This window comes from Lepisma saccharinum, chromosome 4, assembly GCF_977018435.1.
Source record: "Lepisma saccharinum chromosome 4, izLepSacc3.1, whole genome shotgun sequence".
Classification (NCBI taxonomy): domain Eukaryota; kingdom Metazoa; phylum Arthropoda; class Insecta; order Zygentoma; family Lepismatidae; genus Lepisma; species Lepisma saccharinum.
Window position 1 is genome coordinate 67,666,606 of NC_139232.1, and position 22,359 is coordinate 67,688,964.

The 22,359-nt window shown below is 36.0% G+C and overlaps 2 protein-coding genes across 5 annotated transcripts in view; one reads left to right on the plus strand and one right to left on the minus strand.

The window, feature by feature from the left end:
- Positions 1-3,087: 3,087 nt before the first annotated feature.
- On the plus strand, positions 3,088-4,035 carry LOC145986959 (histone-lysine N-methyltransferase SETMAR-like). The gene has a single exon (XM_083121423.1). The coding sequence runs from the start codon at positions 3,088-3,090 to the stop codon at positions 4,033-4,035; it is 948 nt and encodes a 315-aa protein (XP_082977549.1).
- Positions 4,036-7,120: 3,085 nt separating this feature from the next.
- Positions 7,121-22,359, minus strand: part of DCX-EMAP (Doublecortin-domain-containing echinoderm-microtubule-associated protein) — a 142,518-nt gene continuing 127,279 nt past the window's right edge. For all 4 annotated transcript variants that reach the window (XM_083120672.1, XM_083120673.1, XM_083120675.1 and 1 more), the window contains exons 9-18: positions 20,577-20,714; positions 19,955-20,086; positions 19,480-19,608; positions 18,735-18,863; positions 18,487-18,615; positions 12,657-12,819; positions 11,805-11,987; positions 10,774-10,869; positions 10,157-10,271; positions 7,121-8,129 (exon numbers count right to left, since the gene is read on the minus strand). In XM_083120672.1, coding sequence (XP_082976798.1) covers positions 7,976-8,129; positions 10,157-10,271; positions 10,774-10,869; positions 11,805-11,987; positions 12,657-12,819; positions 18,487-18,615; positions 18,735-18,863; positions 19,480-19,608; positions 19,955-20,086; positions 20,577-20,714 — 1,368 coding nt within the window. In that variant the 3' untranslated portion in view covers positions 7,121-7,975. The remainder of the gene's footprint in view (positions 8,130-10,156; positions 10,272-10,773; positions 10,870-11,804; positions 11,988-12,656; positions 12,820-18,486; positions 18,616-18,734; positions 18,864-19,479; positions 19,609-19,954; positions 20,087-20,576; positions 20,715-22,359) is intronic.

A 22,359-nucleotide genomic window follows, 5' to 3' on the forward strand; every position in this document is an offset into this window, starting at 1 on the left:
TTTAACAGATTTATTGCCACAACTACTAAAATTATTGTTCTTTTGGATACCCAATGAAAGGCTGAAATAGAGCTGCATAATAAAAAAAAATAATTAAAAAATAAGGAAATATAAAAGAACTTGATAATGCCATATGCTATATAGCAAATCAAGAACTGCTATACCAAGGCCATGAGAAAATTGCAGATTCTCTAAATAAGGGCAATTGTCCAGTGCAAATCAGTGCAAGTGTCGGGTATGTTCTTCCAATAAAATAACATTTATTGCTTATGTAATTCATTTTTTTAACTAAATCTTTCTAAATTTACATGTAAATTGTTTGGGGAAAATTTGAAGTATTTGTTCACAGAAAAGATAGGATTAGGGGTGAACACTTTTCTTCTTTGCCAACGCCTTAAGTCAGGTTCAGAAAATGCCACTGGTATTAATTAATCCATTATACTTGTCTTTATGTGCTTTCAGGTTGTATTCTACAACAATGGTTTTCTGTTGAAAATGTACTAATGTAAGTAAGTTTTTTTTTACTGTACTACATGCCAAATCTCCTGGCATCTGACCTTGGGTGCTATTTTTATTGGCAGTTGACTTTGAAGGAGTGTACACTGGAGCAAGTGCAATATCTGTTACAATGTGAACATTCTAGGAACATGTTTGCTGCCTAAAGAAACATGTACGTAGGAAGTTTCCATGAGGTTCTTCCTTCCACGGTGGCCGTGGAACACTGTTGCCAACTTAGCTCTTTTGGAGCCAGATCTGGCTCTCTTATGCACTCATTTGGCTGTAATCTGGGGCACCCTGTCCCACTATAATACCATCACCAGCTCTGACCCACATAGACCAACTCTTGTAAAGTTAATGTTAATAGCACCCCCACCCCCTTTTTCATCTCACATTACCTTAGGAGTTACTTAATCCAGCCTTTGTAAATTTAGCTCCTTGAAATTGAACTTTAGCTCCATTTAAGGTGAAATTTAGCTCTTTTATGCTCATTAGGTTTAGCAACACTACCAGTTTGGCTGTAGAAAGCAAGGAGAAATGCATTATGCTTATGGAAGCATTATTATATTTGTTCTCTCAATAATAATAAATATCCAATGGTGTAGAAAATACATGGACGGGAAAAGTACACACGTTGAACAGTTTCTTGGTTGTAGGAAAAATTGAAACTCCTATTTGATTAGCCATAACTTGAAGTTGATTCCCCATCTGGAATACATGAGATTCTGTAAATACTTATTCATCACATTTTCCAAACATTGTGTCTAGCTTAATAATAATAATCAACTTTAAAAAAATGCTTCCACTTGCAACCTGGAGAGAAGTTCATACTTTCTTGTCCAGCCAGAGGTAGATTTAGGTACATGGTGTGTCTCAAACTAAAGTTTGTTTCATTCTGGGAGCGACATTTGACGTAAGGATACACAGGAGTAAGTGCCTACAGCTGAACACAATTGAACTGCTGTATTGCTTCCCAGCTGCCGGTTCAGAAAGTGCACGGTATAGGAATAGATACTGTATATGGCAAACTTGCATACTGATACTGTCACTGCAACACCTAGTGACATGTTCATCGAGAAGGTATGAAGACACCATGAGTAGTATAAATATAATAATAATAATAAAAACAAGGAAGAAGAAGATAACTAGCAGAGAACGAACATCCAACCTCCCCCCCCCCTCCCTGTTTAATGGATGAGAGAGTGGCAAGAGGCTTCACAACTCGAAACTAGCCTTCCCTTAACAGTGTGTACTACATCCCAAAATTTATGGCTGTGGGTTTCACTGAAATGAGGGAAGCGAAAGATGGTATATGAAGTCCAGGACTGCATACTTAGACATACTTCATATTCATTTAAAAAAAGTCATGCTACTTGTAGAAATATCAAATTAGTAAAAATTATCAGGACAGGAAGTGAATGTTATGCAAAAATTGCATATTTCATAAATGCCAATCAGAGCTGGGAGTAAAGTAACACAAGTAATTACTTTTTCACTATTTCCATTAGTAAAGTGTCATTTTTCAGTACTTGCATTAGTAACCTGTTTCCATATTTTCAAGGTACTTTGTAACCAAATTCATATCAGGAGAATTTCTTTGCCAGGGCAAGACATAATTTGTTGTGTCATTTTAAACTTGTACATGTAAATTTACACTGTGGAAGTATGCACTACAAAGAACAGAAGTGATACTTGTATAAACAGTTTAATTTCATTAATGTGTGATAAAATAATGCAATGCAATAAAGCAAAGTAACAATATCTGTAACATATTATTTTTTTTAGTAACTTCACCAACTCTGATGATAAAGCATTACACTAATTGTAAAATATGCCAATTTTACTTGAAATTATCTAAGTTAATTGCAGGAATGATAGAATCTTGAAATCAAGCATGTTTTTTTGTTTGTTTTAGGAATAGTTTTTTTTTTAAGATGATGTCTTGCCTGCTACCTCTCTCTGGAAAAATTGTTGCAGGCAGCCATGTGTGGACAAAAGTAGAATGACGTACAGTCATGGACATAAGTATTCATACAAAGACATTGTCTGAATGAAACATGTTATTATACAAAGAAGACCGTAAAGGCAAGTCAAGTCTGTAGCACATATGCTCCATTGGAATGGCAAGAATAGAAACGCAAAGCAATTGTGTGCATACAATTGAAATTGTCATGAGAAATGTGGGTAATCCTTAGATAAACTGCTTTCTGGATGGTCATAAGTATTCATACGCCAGGTTATAAACCCCCAAAAAAGTTCGTGAAACAACCGTTTCCATCATTCAGTGCCAGATATGTGTTTACTGCACTTGCACCTGTGTAAGGAAGTGGTTGGTTTGGTGTTTGCATGCTGCAGGAAGTCAAATGGGCCGCAAAGGGAAGGAAACCACGATCAAACAGAGGAGAATTATGATATCATTATACGAGGGGATATCAAAAAGTTTTAATTATCCCCCAGAATTTATTTAGTGATTTCGATGAAACTTTGCTTCTGTAGTCATTAGACCTTCTATGTGTTCTGTAGTGAAAATTATTAATGTGTGTTATTTCTGTTCTTTATAGGTGGCGCTAGTTGTCAGTAAAGTGCAAAATGGAGAAGATCGAAGCTTGCAGCGTTATTAAGTTTCTGCATTTTAAGGGTCACAACGCCCGCCAAATTCATGAAGAAATGAAAGTTGTGTATGGTGGTGATTGCCCATCCTATGACACTATTGTGAGGTGGAAGAGACATTTCCAAACAGGTCACATGTCTGTTACAGATGAACCTAGATCTGGACGCCCATCATCCACGGATGACGCCGCCAGAGTGAAGAAAATCGAGGATCTGATACTGGAAGATCGACGCATAACTATCCAAAACATCATGCGACAAAGTGGACTAAGTTATGGTAGTGTTTGGAATATTATTCATAAGGAATTGCATATGTCTAAGGTGTCGGCCCGCTGGGTTCGGCATTTGCTCACTCCTCTTCAGAGACAAACACGGCATGACATGTCGAGTCAGATGTTGAACATTTTGGAACAAAACGAGGAAGATTTTTTTGCCCGTATGATAACTATGGATGAATGTTGGATCTACCTATATGATCCTGAGGCAAAAGAGATGAGCAAACAATGGAAGCACCCCTCGTCCCCTCCCCCCAAAAAAGCAAAGGTGCAAAAGTCTGCTGGGAAGGTCATGCTCTCAGTGTTTTGGGATTGTCATGGGGTCATCCTTACAGACTACCTTCGGAAGGGAGAAACTATCACTGGGACATACTACTGCTCACTTCTGAGGAAGTTACGAGATGCTGTGAAGGAAAAACGTCGCGGCATGCTCTCCAAAGGGATCCGTCTCCTTGCGGACAATGCACCCGCTCATTCATCGCAAGCAGCGGTTCTTGAAGCTCACCGTTGTGGCTATGAATTATTACCGCACCCACCCTATTCTCCCAATCTAGCACCAAGTGACTTTTTCCTTTTCCCACATATGAAGAATCCACTTCGGGGTTGCCATTTTGACAACACTAACGATGTCATATTGCAGGTGGAGCGCTAGTTTGCCATGCAATCTGCAGAGTTCTACAATGATGGTCTTCGACAGATCAAAAAGCGCTGGGAGAAATGTGTAACTCTGCATGGGGACTATGTAGAGAAGTCACAATAAACAGATATAAAACTCTACTTTCTGCCTCAATTATTTCATGGGGATAATTAAAACTTTTTGATACCCCCTAGTACCACAATAAGAAATCATATTCTGAAATCGCAGACATAGTTGGGAGAAGTCGTGCGACTGTGCAAAGTGTCATCAAACGATATAAAGACACAAAAGTGCTGGTTAATATGGAAAGGGTTGGGCGTCCTCAGAAACTTACTTCGAGAGAGAAACAAGGACTGTTGAGAATGATCAAGAAAAACCCAAAATTAACATCGTCAGCAGTGTCGGCACATGTTCACGAACACTTGGGAAAACAAGGCTTTTCAACCGAGCAGGGTACAGAGCTAGGGTACCTAGAAGGAAGCCATACATCAGTAAGAAGAACAAGAAGGCCAGATTAACATTTGCAAAGGAGTATGTGAGTAAAAGTTTGGACTTCTGGGCTAAAGTGTTGTTTACGGACGAGAGTATATGTAATATTATCCATAGTGATGGTAGAATTTTGGTGTGGAGAAAGCCCAATACTGAGCTTGAGTCTCGAAATCTCTTGGCCACAGTTAAACATGGAGGTGGTGGCGTTATAGTCTGGGGCTGTATGTCAGGCTCAGGTGTTGGAGAACTCGTCTTTATTGAGGGAACTATGGATAGATTTGTCTATTTGGATATTCTGAAGAACAATTTGCAGCAGAGTATCGATCATTTGGGTCTTGGGAATGATTTTTACTTCCAGCAGGACAACGACCCTAAACATACAGCTGAGATTGTCCGCCTTTGGTTGTTATATAATACTCCCCACACACTCAAAACTCCACCTCAGTACCCCAACCTTAACCCCATTGAACATCTTTGGAGCCATTTGGAAACCAGACTCCGAAAACATGACATAACAAGCAAGAATAGACTGAAAGACGTCATTTTGCATGAGTGGCACAATATTACATCTGAAATAACCACGCCTCTTGTTCATTCTGTGCAAAAGAGACTTGACAGCTATTCTCCATAACAGAGGAATGCATACTAAATTATGACGACATGGTATTTGTTTCTTTCGTTTCTTCAAAGTGAACTTTTATGTTGGTGTATGAATACTTTTGTCCAACCAAAGAAGCGGGTATTGAGAATGTTTTGTATTTTATTTTTCTACAAGCAGCATCTGTTATTTATTTTTGTTGTCAATATATCGTTTGGTGCATATATGGTAAAGCATTAACAGTTTTGACTTCCTTATTGTATTCCTAGCTGCTGCAATTCATCCTTTCTTCCTTTCAGTTCCACTGTATGATTACTTTTGTCCATCACTGTATGTATAATGGAGGTAAGTTGCAACATATTTACAGATATATACTAGTGAAACTATATTTTAATAATTTTAAAAATAAGGTGGCAGCGAAGTTTTAGTCCATTACATTTTTTTTGGAATTATCCTTTATGTACATTTTCCTCATAACCCTTCGTTAACTTTTATTTTGTGTTTAATGTATAATCAGTGGTGACTCACAGCCTTTTTGGATTGTAGGAAAAAGATATGGTAAGCCGAGCAAGGTTTGAAAAATGTGTTAAATGACAGTCACACATATCGCTTGTACTATCCATTGCATTTAGCAGGTCCATGCACAAGGTTGAGCAAGAGGCTTTTGCCCCCTTCCCTTTGAACAATAACATATTTAAATACGCATAAACCTATTAAAATAACATAGAATATTTCAGATTTTGATTTTGTCCCCTCCTTCCTGTCGTCATGTGGATTGAGGATAATAAAAGGTGCTGCTTAAGCTCTGAAATTATGCTAAATGCTTCAAAATTGTGTTAGGGTTTATTATTATTAATTATTTTTTTTCGTATAACTGTAAGTTCAATTATGCATCTACTTTTCGAATTTTGAACTTGCATCACTTATTATTCACTACAGTTATGTATTTCCACACAAAATTGTTTTCAATGGCCGAACAAACAAAATGGGTACTTGAAAAAGGTTTGAGAAAATTGTTTGTTTACCCCAACTTTCCTACCATAAAATTTCCTCAGGCTAAAAGAAAAGACAAAGCATGGATTGTGACATGATTGTAAAGATCTTGTCGCTGGTATACTCCCTTTTGTTTCAGATATGTCCACTGGGGAAGTAGAAATAAGATTTGGACATAATATTATTTTTATGTCCTGCAAATTGATGACTGAACACTCACAAAGAACACTCATGCCCAGGTCAGGATTCAAACACAGGATCCCTAGTAGATGGTCATTAGTGTATGTTGTTATCATAATTCCTCCTATTGCCACCGTAAACTGGTCGATTAGATATGAGAAATAAACTGAATCAACAAATAAAATAATAACCTATTCTCTTAAGGGATTCTGATTCGATTCCCCTTTTAATGCATATTGAATGTTCAGATCAAAATTTAAACTCTATAAGTGCAGTTCTGATTAGCGTGCCTTGAACACAAAGCTGACTTAAATCAAACTTTAAAAACTATTATCTAGCCTGTTAAACTTGGTGATAAATGACAATATTTGAGTCTTCAAAAATATTAGGCATAATATATCCAAAAGCCTGGTAGTTGGGAGGGGCAGTCACCCCATTGCCTCTCCCTGTCAATCTGCACCTGCATCACTTCAAAATCCAAAAATTTAAACAAAAAAGAGCCTCACATTCGAGCATTACAGTATGAAGAGAGAGCCCAGGGTTTGAACCCAGCATACGCCACTGGTTTTATACATGACTTACAAGAATTATGAAGTGAAACATTAAACAAACATCACACAGTCCCATAATGGAGAGTAAGTAACAAATAAAAGTCTATTGGAACATCATTTCTAAATATATTAATGATTTATGTTATCTAATATTAGAAATATATGAGTCACATTGGAGAATAATTCTGATTAAACACTAATTTATCGAAACATAATATTTACATCTTATTTTCTTTTTTTTTTAGTTACAACATCAAATTAAATAGTATTTCTACATTTCCAATGCTATAATAAAATTCTTTATTTTCACAAAAGCAAAATATAAAACTGATATTATGTAACACATTTTTACCTATCAAACAATAACACTTGGTAGGTTTAAATAGATCATATACATTGTAACACTTTATAATCTACATTTTTAACAAATTAACAGATTAATGGTCAATAATTTTTAGTTGTATTAAGTAACAAACACTTCATATATATATATATGTATGTATTTTTTCTCTAGAACTACAATATTATTTTTTTAATTATTCTATAAGCTTCACAGTCATAATGGTTTTTACTTTTTGAAGAAGAAAAATTAAATCTACAAATACATCTCTGTAATATATTTATATGTACACACACACACACACATACACGCTGTTGAATATTCAACATTTGTCCATTGTCTTTGAAATTACATGAAGGAGACATTAGAAAAACTGAATTGTTCTTTTATGCCACCAAGATGCAAGTTGTCCTGGCTAATTTTTTTCACTTTTTTCATCACTGACAATGAAAGTATCACTGTAAGTCGAATCCAAAAGCACAAGTTCGTGAAATAGGAACATTCAGCATTAAATATAGTACCGTACACATCACCATCATGAATTCTCTGAACTATATTACACAGCTGCGAGAATACTATTGTGTGGTGTCCATGGTACAGTACGTTATTTCTGCATATTTGTTTTCAAATTTCCATTTTTTTATCAGACTGGAAATTCAAAACAAAAATAAGATACATATTTTATGCACACGAAAAGCTTTTCACATACTTTGTGCTTCATATGTTCACTTTCTAATGTGTTTTTTCTTCTTGCTACATGTAGCAAAACTTCATTTGGTCCTCATAGTTTATTTTGTGCCAAGATTAGTCGTCCACAATTTCCCACAGCATGAGACCTGCATCTGTACCACCAACTGTTACTAAGCATTTATCATGGTACATAAATCGTGCTGTTGCAACATGAGAACTGTACACTTTGTCTTCATTGTATTCAGACTTTGGACTAATACACGGATACCTGAAAGAAAGTAAATTAAATTTAGATCAGGGTAATTTTCTTTTATCAAAAATTGTTATTAGAAATACCCACACAGAGAATTTCAAGTAACTGATTGAAGAATTAGTACCAAATTGTGACAATTTTGTTGTCAGTCTTCCTTACTTTTTAATTTAGCTTCATGAAGCTCAAGACAAGTAAATAACTGGTGCTCTGTGTAAGAATGGTACATATGGAGGAAGCCGAGGCAAAGAGGGTGCTGAATGAACAAAAAGGAGAAGAAGTCAGAAGAGAATTGCCATTGTACCCTGTGCAATTATTGGCACCCTAATACAGGGTTATTACAAATGATCTTCCCGATTTTAGACACGTAAATCACGTTTAATGAAACTCTAAAGGTTATATCAATGTAACTCATTGTTTTATTTCATCTCATTTCAGATACGGTTGGTAACACTCCTGCATAATAACTACAAGAGAAAATGGATGCTGGCGAAGACAGGAAAGCATTTTGTGTGTTAGATTTCCACATACACCAGTCTGTTATTATTCGGCTTATTATTCCGGAGAGATTTCCGATGTAAGGTAGGATGGCTATCTTCTGGTCAGCTTTGTCCGGGTGCTAACCACTCTGCCACAGAAGTGGGCACCATTTTTATGGAGGTAGTGTAATCAGTACCATGCTCTGACTGCTTTTAGCTCCAGGTACCCATTTTTTAGAGACCCTGGAGCTGATTTAGGAAGGAACAAGGTTGGAACAATTCCACAGTCTCCAACATGATGGTCAAGTGTCCTGATGATTGGAATACTACACTACACTACACTACTACATACAAAGGACTACTACTACATAGTAATGCACTGTAAATTCTCCATAGAACAGAGAAAAAAATAATGCCAAATGCACGTTAGTCTTAGTGAGCTTTGCTACACTTAAAAAAACAAAATATATTTGTTGTATCCCAACCAGGGAAGAGAGAGAGAGAGGGGGGGGGGGGGTTGGGGGCTCAGAATCTATTATCACCTTTGGGTGCAGAAATCTCGAGTTAGCTCTGGATGTGATATCAGGAATAGTGCTTCTCAATGCAAAGCTTTCGTTTTTGCTAAAATGTTTATTACATTTCAATGTTTAAAAAAGTGACCTTGAGATTGGAAAAGTTAACTTTGAAAAATACAAAAGTTACAGAACGTAAGTTGCAATATTCTGCTTTTGTGTAAGAAAAATAAATTAAATGCTTGCTGAATCAGATTTCTGTCTTTATCTTACCCATGTTTATGATACAATTCCATTTGATTTGAGGGGGCCTGGTCACAGTCACATCATATCATTGCAGAAACTATATAGTACTGAGAATCTTGTGAATACTCACAATAGTCTTTTTTTATTTATTTATTTTATTGTTTAAATTATCAGTGAAAGCTTAAGTATATGAGTTCTTGGTTTTAATTAATGTACATCCTCTGAATAGATTATTTGGAGTCATATCGGCTCGGCATATCCCCACTTCTAATCCTCAGCAGCATGGTTGAGTCACATATCTATAGTTTACTGACTATTTTTAAGAGTCAGACAGTTTCCTAGGAATGCATTATTTCTTCTCTCCTGTAAATTTGATACATTGGAATTATATCCCTCTGCTTTTATGACGATAAGTAAACGAAAAACAATTTATATGAAGAGTTCACTACTATCCTTAGTTTAATGCTTCCAATGAAGGTCTTGGAACATATCACCTGCAGATACTGTTGACTATTGTACATCAAAGTTGCATATGTTTTAAACCATGTTCTGATGTAGTGCTTCTTGTCAGCATAGGACAATGCACTTGAACATATCATTTGCTTTTATTTCCCAGGGCTTTGTGTTTTGTTTATCCATTGTTTACACATTTATTTTCAGAATATAAGGTAAATTAGAAAAATGTTGTATATCCAAACATTATCACCACAAATAACTCCTATTTATCTTTCCAATGATTGAGGGAAAATAACTTGATTCTCATTAATATACTTTACAATTTAAATATTTGTAGAATTCATGTTCTTACCTGAAAAGCCTCAAGTGACCATCTGAATCACCAGAGACCAACAGCTCATGTGATGAAGATCTGTGGGCTGTTACAATTGCTGAAGTCATAGGGTAATACCTGTTGTTCCACATACCTGGAATATGGAAGAGGTAGGCACTGTTTTAGTCTTCAAAGTTTATGAAAAATATATTTTAAGTGGGTACTTATCTGCAAGAATATTCTGTAAGTATATTAATATGACAGATTAAAAAGTATTAAGAAATTTCGTAAATATAATTTTTATAGTATCATTGCTTATAATATGCTTGTACGTATGTAATACAAGTTGCAGTTTATTTAATGGAAGTATGTTATGCATTTACTAGTGGAAAGCAGCTAACATGTTTTCTTTGTCATAAACAGAGCAAAGGAAGGAAATGCAATATGAACAGAATTGTAATTGCAATGTCGAAAATGTAAGATTGAACTTTGAACAACCAAAATTGTATCTTAAAAATGTTTACATTTTAAAATATAAAATCTCCATATGTATGTTAAATCACTATCAATAGCTTGAAATATTGATGTGTAGTTTCACCTTACATGTACATAATTTATATTAATGTTATTTTATTTGGGAAGGAAATGACCCATACCTGCCACCAGATAACCCAAAGTACAAGTCTGTGTGTACCATTTTACATCCTTCATAGCTATGGCACTCTTTTCTGTGGAGAGAGTCCTCACATCCCCTAAAGAATAAAAAAAATACCACGAAATTATGAAAGAACCATTTTTTAACTACAATGTTACAGAGTAATGCACATTTGAGATATGTAGAAACATTTACATTGCATTCAAATCATAAATTCAAATGATGAGAATTAACGGGCATGCATGGTGAAAATGAAATAAATATGTTTTTTTTTTTAAATTTATGAGTACCATAAATTTATTGCAAATATGTTCTTAGAAACTATTTATTGGGATATTGAAAGAGGAATGTACCAACTATCTGATTTAATTGGAGAAGAATGTTTGACCAACAATGCGCAAGAGTGTATCTGACAGAATGAGAGACATTTACAATTCCATTTACCTTTATCTTAGTGTCACTTCTCTGCCACTTTTGGCTAATTGCAACAATGAGGATGAGTGATGATCTGATGAAATTGATAAAGGGGATACTCACAAAGAACGTCCATGCCCAGGCTGTGGTTCGAACCCAGGACCCACAGCATCATAGCATGCTGTGCTAACCACTCCACCACAGATGTCAGCACTGTTATCTCTGATTGGCTCTAATTCTCCAAGATCTGCATTTTTCTTTGAGCTATAATAGATGTTCCTCTCATGTCCACCAGTGCTCTGAGTTTTATTTAAAATGCAAACATTCCCATGCCCCCCTTTATTTTCTTAAAAAGTTTTCTTTGAAAATATTTGATTGTTGTGCAACACTACAACACTATCTGTAACTGCCAGAACACAAGAAAGAGTAAAGCAAACAGTTGTGCAAATTTTATGTACATTCAATGGGGAATATACAGCTTGTAAAGTTTGAAGTCGATTTCGTACATGCTGAGGTTGACTATAAATAGTCTCCCAATGTACTAGCAATAGCGTAATAGGTTTGATTACTTTTTTAAAAACAACTTTCACATCCAAGCAAGAGATGAATAACACTTACAGTATGTGAGATCATAATCTGAGGTAACGGTCTGAAGGAAGTTTCCATCTGTACTCCAGTCAAGGTGTGTAAGAGGTTGTGATCCTCTAATCTTGTTGAATTTCTTGTAGTTAAAACCATCTCGGGTTACTCGGAACAAGTATACACTCCCATTCTGAGATCCTATTGCAATCATGTCGCCCACTGAAAATAAACATAAAAATGACAGTCTGTATTTGGAAGGTACATTTATGCATTTGTAAATCTACACCCTAAACAATTAATTATTTATATGCTGAACCTTAAAAATATTTTTTCCATGTTATATTACAAATGCATAAATTGGCAATTTTATTCCTTTTTCTTTGTATTCCTCCTGAAGAAAACATGTGAGTTGGTGAAGAACAAAGTAGCAAATGCACAAAAACATTAGACACCTTTTTGAATACTGTACTTAATAAAATCTGTAAACTATCCAAACTAAAAATAATAATAAAATAAGAAGTAATGTCATTTTTTTAAAAAATATTTTGAGTACCAACTGGTTCTTTAATGAATAAACGCTTTCTTCTTGGAAAGTAATAGTAAAAAAAAAAAAACTTGAAAAATTATGTAAAAAGAGAATGAAATTGCTACTATCTTGGTTTGATTAAAGGAATTGTTAAGAAAAACAAGGAGTTAATAGAAGAATAAAAGATTATAATAGAACCATCATTTTTTTAAAAAATGAATCTTTGTATTGAGAAGAATTTAGATTAGTGAGTCTGCATTATTAAACATTAGTAATATTAATATCATTACTTGTAATTATTAGTATTACTGTTTTTTAAACTAACTCTAGAAATTTTCTCAAATTTCTAGGTAAGAACTCACATGGGTTGTAACTCATACAGCTTAGCGGTGATCCACAAACCCGAATTGTGGCAACATGAGCTCCACTGTCTGTGTTTAAGACAACAAGGTGGCCTTCATTCGTTCCTACTGCTACAACTGTCCCAAAAGGATTGAAACACATGGACACACATTCAAACTGGAGCTGGAAAAGAAATGAGAGCATGCATGTGAATTCAAACGGTAACTGTCGGCAGCATTCACCTAAAATAATATAGATATCAGTGGCGTGCGGTGCTAAATCAAGCAGGGGAACAGGTGACCTGCACTTGCCCCCCCCCCCCCCCCAAACCTTCCATGCCTGTCGTAATATAATGCAGTAGACAAAGTAAAATTCAACCCTTACTGAAATGAACTAAATAAATATACGATACATATGTTACAAATGGTCAGAAGTGACATATATGAAGCACGTTAAAATTATGACAATAACATTGTTAAAGCAAATATGATATAATGTAAAGAAAACATTAAAAACAAAATTGTAGATGCACAACAAAGAAAAAAAATAATAAAGCAATTTATGAGTGATCAGAGGAAATAAATGTTTGGTCGAATCCTGTTTCATCTCTCTATTTGTATATTACATTGACTTTTTTTTGTATAGTTGAGTATTCTTGTAATTCAAACGTCCTCAATGAAATGATTACATTCAGATGGCCGAGTTTTTTCATGACGTCCGCTAGATTTGTAGAAATTGTGACAAAACCCAAAGTGTTCCAAACTCTCTTCTCAGGAACAAACAAGGACAATAATAATTTGCCTCTGGAAGAGTATCCAGTTAATCATTTTACAGAGTTGTAGTAACTTGAGGCACCTATCCAGGGGGGGGGGGGAGGGCTTAGGGGGCTCGAGCCCCCCGAATGTTTTCGGTTTACACTAGATAAAATGAGATTTTTTGTTTCTTGTGGTGTGAAATGAAATAATGTGATGTTAATTTAAGGAGAAATAATTATCGAGGCAAGACGGAGAATGTTCTACATATAACCCTATTATTGTAAATAGCAGGTATTCAAGGTGGGCATCAGGGGCTCGAGCCCCCCTCCTTTCAGGATATTTTTCTGTTTACACTAGATAAAATTACGTAGGTTTTTGGCTTCTTGAATAATGTGATGATAATTCGAGATAAATAATTATCGAGACAAGATGGAGAATGTTCTATAATCCTGTATTGTTAATAGCGCGTATCCAAGGTGGGGATCAGGCAGTAGCGGCTCGTGCCTAAAATAACAGGTGAAGAAGTATATATATAGGCAATGAAAACAAATAGTAAGTGCCAGTTCCCCCCCCCTCCCAATTTAAAACGTCTTTTTTGTCTTCATCCGTCCATCTGGAAAATGGTGTCTGCAACAAATTACACACTAAGTCATTTACTGGGTTCATTGTAGAAACCACAGCTCAACACATGAACACAACACACGATAGGAAACACGAAACACACACGCGGAACAAGATCTCGCGAGAACGCGAAGATTTTGCCACAAGCACTGGATGCGATGTTTTCTCCGACGAGAGAACTGCTTCATCTAGAAGGCGACACCCGTTCAAGGTCAACGCTAGGTGACGTCACCGTTGCCATGACAACCGGCTAAGTTTTCCGCAACCTAGCGGTGTTTGCTCTTGGGTTGGGACGAACTCAATACGTGCGTAGCGCCGAGCGGCGTGTTATTTGAGTATTATCGTGTGCGTTCTGCTGGGAAATAGTTAAATTTAACAAGCAAATGAAAAATGTCAATATTAATTTGAAAATTAGGTGAAAACATCTGCACTTGTTGCACTTGGCCAGCCGCCACTGGGATCAGGCAGCTCGAGGGGACCCCCCAACCAGGATTTTTTTTTCCAGTTTACAGTACATAAAATTAGGTTTTTGTCTTCTTGAATGATGTGACGATAATTTAAGGAGAGAAATACTTATCAAGGCAAGACGGAGAATGTTCTATAATCCTATTTTTGATAATATTGCACGTAAACTTTTCTTGCTCTTTCGGTGTTGTCGCACCGAACTTAACACTATGTAGAGACTTGTCAGCATTTGGAAGCTGCACAACAAAGGTAGCATCACACGTAGGGCGATTCGTTGTAATTTTTAATCTGTGGAAGGCGCGAGAGGGAACGTTATTGAATAAGAGAAGGATTTTTGATTTGATTTGATTTAGTTTATTTTACTTCGCGTTTTGTGCCTCTTGGCTAATTTGCGAAGATGGGGATGAGTGATGAAATGATGAAATTGATGAATGGACATTCACAAACAACCAAGCCCGACCGGGATTCGAACCCGGCACCCTTGGCGTCGCAGCGCGATGTGCTAACCACTCGGCCACAGGGTCGGGCAATAAGAGAAGGAGTCGAACTACTGGCAATATTAACGAATAGTTTTTATATACCCTCATTATATAGAATATAGTGAAGGTATAAATACGCGGCTTCAATTTCGCGGTTGATCTGTACAACAGAATCTGTTAATAAGACTTCAGAGGTAAGTGTGGCAATTCATGCAGTCGATGAGTGATCAGTCAGTGTCCATTGGTTGCTTTATAAGATCTAGTGATTCGAAAATGAAAAGGACTAAATACCATAAAGTAACAAAGTCTACTACTAGTTCTAGTTCGGGTCCAAAGCTGAAGACATTGGCGACAACGGAACTTCCGGAGCATAAGAGCCGCAAACATAACATGGGAGGACAAGACACATTAGTTGTGTTCAGGCTTAAATCAGAGTGAAATATTCCAGAACTGTCAGCGTCCAGTTTGCAGCCCATAGTTTGAATTTCGTGTTTTCGAGTGGATTGTGCATCCCGTGCATGTGTAACAGCTTCGTAAAAACACTTCTGATACATAGATGTTTTGATACCTGATGAGAAGAAATGGACAAACACACATTCTGAGATGGTTCCGTTACAGCATGGAAACAGAGGAGTTGATAGGTAGAAAGTGTTCCGATTTCACGTTCTGATGAAAATGACAGCCTTAAACAGTGGCAACGATTTAGGGGATAGTTGCTCCCGATTTTTTGCCTGCACTATCACACTATGGCCTCTTAATGCTAAGCCTTGTCTACCCCCCGTTTTGTCACCACGGGCCTTAAACATACAATTGTGAGGTTTTATCTATAGCCCTTTAAAAAATGGTGTTCAGCCCCCCCCCCCCCCCTTTCCGAAAGGAATTCCTGGATACCTGCCTGAGTAAGTTGTTTGAAAATGCCTTGTGGTATGATTTCGTTTTAGTCTTTAATCCAGTTAGGATATTATTGGTTTGCTGTCTTTTCTGTAAAGTTCAATGAACTAAAAGCTTTCGTCTTCGTCTTCAGGCGGTCGATCATACAACATTCGCAGCCCTACACTCGCAACATTCGCTTTCTTGTCCTGCCGCTGCATGCGTCTTGGGCCTTGGCTTGGCGCTGGTGGAACAGATGGATGCGAGCTGTTCCCTCGGAAGCTATTTTGCAGCGTTTAGCCAAAGCATTTAGCAGACGCTTAGACTATAGAACATTTTTCCAGTTCGTTATGAATGACAGATGCAATTTTGCAATGAAATAAGGAAAATATGGACTTACTACACTCAAAACTATCACTACGACGCAATTAAACTTTAGCACATAGCAAGAATTCGAAGGAAAAGAAATTCGCTATGTCTCTCGCAGGGAACAGCTAGAGAGTTCAGCTTCCGTGCTGAGGATCGTTTACCTTCGCACGTGGTCGGAAATACTCAGCATCAGGCCGCAGAGGGATGAACGACGAGGGTAGGTGAAGTAAACAAACGCCCGGTCACGGTGAATGTTTTTCTTCGGCGTTACTTTTGGAAATGTTGATTTCGGGAGAAAGAAGTGTTCTTATTATGTTAATATAGATAATTTAAATAGCTTCAATGGACGATAAGTAGGAGGGAACAGCCTGTTCCCTCTGTTCCTTGGAGGGACCGCCACTGATAGATATGTACATATATGCATGATATTAATTCATGTATGAAATATTGATCTTGTAGTTCGAATAGATTTACGTAGGTACATATCCAAATGAAATATGTGTACTCTCAGAGATATAATTTTGTCTTCTCTACAGATATGATTATGAAGATTTCTAATATTTCATAATTATTTCTGCAGATTTAGATTTCTTAAACTTTACTCTCAAGTCTATCCAGAAACACTAAAAAAATATTTAATATCTGAAAAATAATGAAGAAATATTTTTTGACTTTTTGCATTCAAAACTTTTAAATCACTTCTCGTATTAAAGATATGTAGAATACATAACATTTTTTCTAAAGATATTCACATTTAATTAATAATTTTAAGTTATTCTTGTGTCTAATATAGTGGAATAAAGTACTAATTTATACACAAAAGGTTTTTTTCCCGGATTCTCATCTGATGGAAAGGTGAGAAGTAGAAGGTTGGATTGATAGACTTAGTGTGAACCTCTTTCCTTCCTTGTTGCATTATTACCAACTTTTACACCATCTAGTCTTCTATCTTAGAAATAATTTGCAACTTCACGTGCACGAGAAGTGGATCTGAAAATACTGGTCTGCACAGGTGACATTGTATTTAAAATGTTATTTTAAATATATGAAATTTGCTGATTCTGAAAATGGATCTTTTGTGTCACGTAAGATTATCTTTATAATTCATAATTTATGTTGAGTCTCATAACTGTGTGTTGCAGTGACGGGCCCATAAGTTAGAGTTGGGAGGAACGAATTTCAATTGGGTACCTCACCTTACTGAGAAGTAACCTGCACTTGCACTGTTTTAATAACAATTTATCGTACTGTAAAAAGCAAACAACTGACTTCCATGTTCTAGATATTAGAGTATTGTTTCACAGAAATAGGTGTCCAGGGCTGGAATAGATGGTTATTATTGTGTGAAAAGGAAAAAAGTGAGTAAAAACTAGATTAGATTAAGTATTTCGAGTCTGAGTATCTGGAATGGCAAATGTAAACACTGCACCTTAAATTAAATATTTTAAAAATGTATATATACCGTTTAATTGAAAGGAATTAAGAAAGAGCTTTTGGATACATTGGAATCACAAAGACCCTTTATATTGTTAATATATTTATGTGTATGTGTATGGGTGGTAATACGTAAGGTTGAAATAAAGAAAACACCTGCTTGTACCCCTTGAATTTTTGGAAGGTTCGCCTTGAAATCCTGAAATTATACTTGAATTTTATCATAGTCCTAGAGTGGCCACCCTGTACTGGTTTATTGAACATGCATATTTTTCTGGAGTGTAAATATTTATTTCTTGACCTTGTTTGGATGGGCAATAGAGCTATTCTCTCAAGGGGTTTTAGGTTCGATCCCATTTTGAGGCATATTGCACTTTTGTTAGGATCTAAATTTAAACTGTAGGTCCTGTGGCGATTGACTTATCTGAGGATAAAGTTGATTTTAATCACAATTTGAAAATATTCTTGACATTAAACATGGTGATGAAAGAATATTAGGCATAATAATATATCCAAAAACCTACCTGCCAGTTGGGAGGGGCTATTGACTCACCCTCTCCATGGACCTGCACCTGGTATGTTGTTCAGTAGATTACATATTGATTTTGGAATCGGTATGATTCCAAATCAGTTAAATTCATTTATTAAACCAAAATTAACTTGAAATATGTGTTAATATGCAGATCAACGAAATTAATCAAAGAGTAAATTCAATTATCCTTTCTGTGCAAGTAACATTTTATGTACAGTAACGGACACTGCTGGGTTGTAACACTCCCATTGACTTCAAATGGGAACATTACAACCCAGAAGTGCCCGTGTCTGTACAATAAATTTGATATCTTTTGTTGCTCTACCTGTGTATTCCAAAGTAATTTACGTCTCCTCCAGAGGGCAACGTATTTGTCGTGGCCACCAGTAGCAAAGATTTCATCATCTGGATGCACTGCAAGCCCCCACAATTGTTTGGTATGGCCAAATACAACCTGCAAAGAAAACAACCTTCTTTACTGCATCTTCGAATTAGGTTTAATTTGGAATTTAACAGTTCTTTCTGATTTTATAATATTGTACTGTAGAATGAACAAAAGAAAAACTAACAAACCTGGTTGAAACGCCGCTGCAAAGATCCTTCGAGAATGTTATTCTTCGTTGTGCCAACATAAATATTCCCATCGTTTCTTCCAGGACGCTGAGGGTAAATGGTACGAATACCACCAGCAGCTTCAGGTAACTGTGGAGAAGAAATTATATTAATAATTTGTATCCTACTCTTTCTTATTGCATGATGGTATGTTAGAGGTATAAGATGTGCTGTATTTGCTATGTCGACAATTAATTTTGGAACTGAGAACATTATCTTCATATATTATTACAAATCAAGGTTTCTCGAAGCTCAAGACATAGCTAAACTGAACTAAGAAAATTTCGTTAAGAAATTTAATTTACATATTTAAAAGCCATAAAAGCAGTGCAGTTGATTTGCATTTTTGTAAATGAATAATGTATATTGCACTCGACTGGATTGCTTGGAGAGAAAATTTTTATTTTTGAATTAAGAACCCAACAGAATATTTTGAATTTTGATGTTTACATATACTGCATTCAACTGTTATAGCTGTGAATACTTGTAAATAATAATTTGATTGTAAAATTTGCTGAAGACAATACATGAATATATTTTGAATTGTTCTCAAAAGTTTTATTATCTTTAAAAAATAATTAAAGGTTGGTGAATATTGAGATAAATCCACCGATGTGACAAATATAAACATACTTAAGTAAATAATCATATAAAAATAAATTAAGACAAGAGGTAATTTCTTACTTGATCTAATAAAGACACTGACCTTTGTTTCGGTAATTTTTTTATAGTTTTGTAGAGAATCCCAGGCAATGATTTTCCTGTCTCTCTCCCCACCAGAGAGGAGTGTTCCTTCTGATAACATGACCAACGAGCTTATGCCTTTATTGTGAGCCTGTAAGATTAAAATATGTTGTATTTTACTGACATATATGAGAGTACAATTCTAAGTTTAGATTGATAAATGCATCTATTTTTAATGGCCTACACTACAACTGTTCATGATAAAGAAAGCAAATTTGTAATTGAATATTAAATCCTCAAATTTTCAACGAAGTCTGTCATCTTCTTCAGAAGTTGACAAAGAATTTGAGCCAATGTCTTATTGCAAACCAATATAAACTTTTTCTTTGTTTCTTTCAAGTCCAGTATGTACTTTATAGAACACAATAGTTGACTTATGGAAACATAATGCAATATCTGAAGACAAGCAAATCTTGGCGAGAAAATATATGACTTACTTCAAACTCTGTACGAACGTAATATGCGCCATCACTGTCTACAGAGTAGATTGTGACAAATCCATCACTGTCAGCAGTCACAACATCACCATCTTGTTCGAACTGCAAGCTGGTTACGTGAGTTCGAGAAGCCTGTAATCAGAAATGTAAGACTATTAAGAAAATAAAAATTAAACTTATCTCATGTATTATCAATTTCAACTGTGGGATACTATCAGAGCAATCCAAGAATCTTGGGTTTCAATTGCAGGTGAATAATTTTAATTTATAATTTTCATGTTGAGATAGGTATAACTAGAGTTAATGGCAGCCAGAATGAATAATAGATGGCACCACTAGAAAACTGTCTTCAAAATTCTGGCTGATTTTTTACTGATATTTACACTGTGACAAGATGCACATTTGTCTTATGGGATTGCCATAAACCAAAATAATAATTCTGACGTTGTTTTAATTTTAAATACAAATTTAGATTTCAAAGTAAGTGTGTAATTATGCCATTGTCACAGAATAAGTTGCAAATTCAGAAACGTTACAATGATCAATGAAATAATAATTCTTTCAAATATAATCATCCTACATGGTTCTACTTATAGTTCTAGTGAAGATGTAGGCTACTTACTGGCTTGACTATATCCGTTCTTTCGAAGAAGCCGTCTTTTCTCCTTGTCCAGAAGGTCAGGTGGCCCTTGCCATGGGTGATGATGAGATTGTCATCGAGTGGGTGGAAGGCAGCACCTGTCATCTCGTCCTGGTGCGTCTGTTTTTAAGAGAGAAAAACGCTTAATTCATATATGAAGAAATAGAAATATATATATATATATATATATATATATATATATACACACACACACACACACACACACACAGGGTGGCGCATATTGTATCTACCAACTTCAAATGGCAACGGAAATACAGACATGAGTGCACCTTGAAAATAACAACCTCTAAATGTCCTCCTCCTGCTTGGATGCACTGTTCAAGGTCCTGTGGAATAGCGCGTATTTTAATTGCGCTACTCAGACAGTTCACAACATTAATCGTGGCTCTTCACTGATTAACCCACCTCAGAATGCTGTGTCTCTTTGGAGCATGTGCATGGTAGGGTGACCATACGTCCCGTTTTGACTGGGACAGTCCCGTGTAGGAGACGTGTCCCGGTCGTCACGTCCATATTTTTAAAATCGTCAATATGTCCCGTGTTATGAGAATCTAGAAGTTAGCTCGAAAATTAGATCTAAATTTCATGCAAAAAAAAAAAAAGTCGATGGTATTTTTTAAACTAGTGTCATGGAAACACTGTTTCAAGTTATTCATAGAAATTTGTAATTTTTTTTATATTTAGCGTCACTTTTCTGCCACATTTGGCTAATTGGCCATAGCAATCCAATTGCTACAATTTAGTCCAGATGACGGACAGGCAGCAGTTGCATCTCGACATAAACTCAAAAGAAAATTTCTAATGAATTGGTGAATGCTAATATATTTTCTAGTTTAACTACTAGTAATAATAATAATAGTTTTTTGATTGCCGATTTTTCATGAGGGGGGTAAACTGACTTCCTTGAGACGTCCCGTTTTTGGGTCAAAATATTATGGTCACTCTAGTGCAAGCGATCTTCATTGTTCCAGTGCAGTGTTCGGTGCCTGTTTGGATGAAGGCTTCCACTGCCGCAATTCGAGTCTGTACCAGCCAAAGCTCCATGGCATACAAATTGCCTGACTTCCAATTCTCCACGGATGTAGGTATGTCACACATGCACAAGTGCCTTTTGGCAGGGTTGCCAACTCAAATTGGTAGATACAATATGCGCCACCCTCTATATTAATTTTCTACTTTTGTGCGGTAAAATGAAAACCATTCAATACAAAACTGATAAGTTTTAAAACAGGCAAAATAAATAATATTGTGTATGCAAAACCAAAATCCTTCAGTGGCTCCCCAATGGCGTAGCTGTAGCATCGCCACCTTGTAATCAAGAAGTCCCGGGTTCCATACCCGGTGGAGGCACAAAGTAGTTCGGACCCCACTTTAAGCTGTAGGTCCAGACCCAATTAGACGTAATGTGCATAAAGTGGATTTAAAACACCAATTCAATACATCAATCAACTGAAATCCTTCAGTTCTTAGAGCGAAGCAAGAAAATTACCTCTTGTAACATTGGAAACGATTGATTGACCATTCATGAGGACACTAGTTCGGGAGTTAGAGGAAAACCATACGTTCGGAAAAATAAATCAATCTTTGGTGGAAAATATGAATAGCCTGTTGGAAGACCTAGGTTTCTTTCCGGATGTAATCATGGCCTTCAGATGATTTTAACTTGATTTGTGTTACTTAGCGTCGTTTTCCACAACTTTTGGCTAATCGCAACGATGAGGATGAGTGATTATATTATGAAATT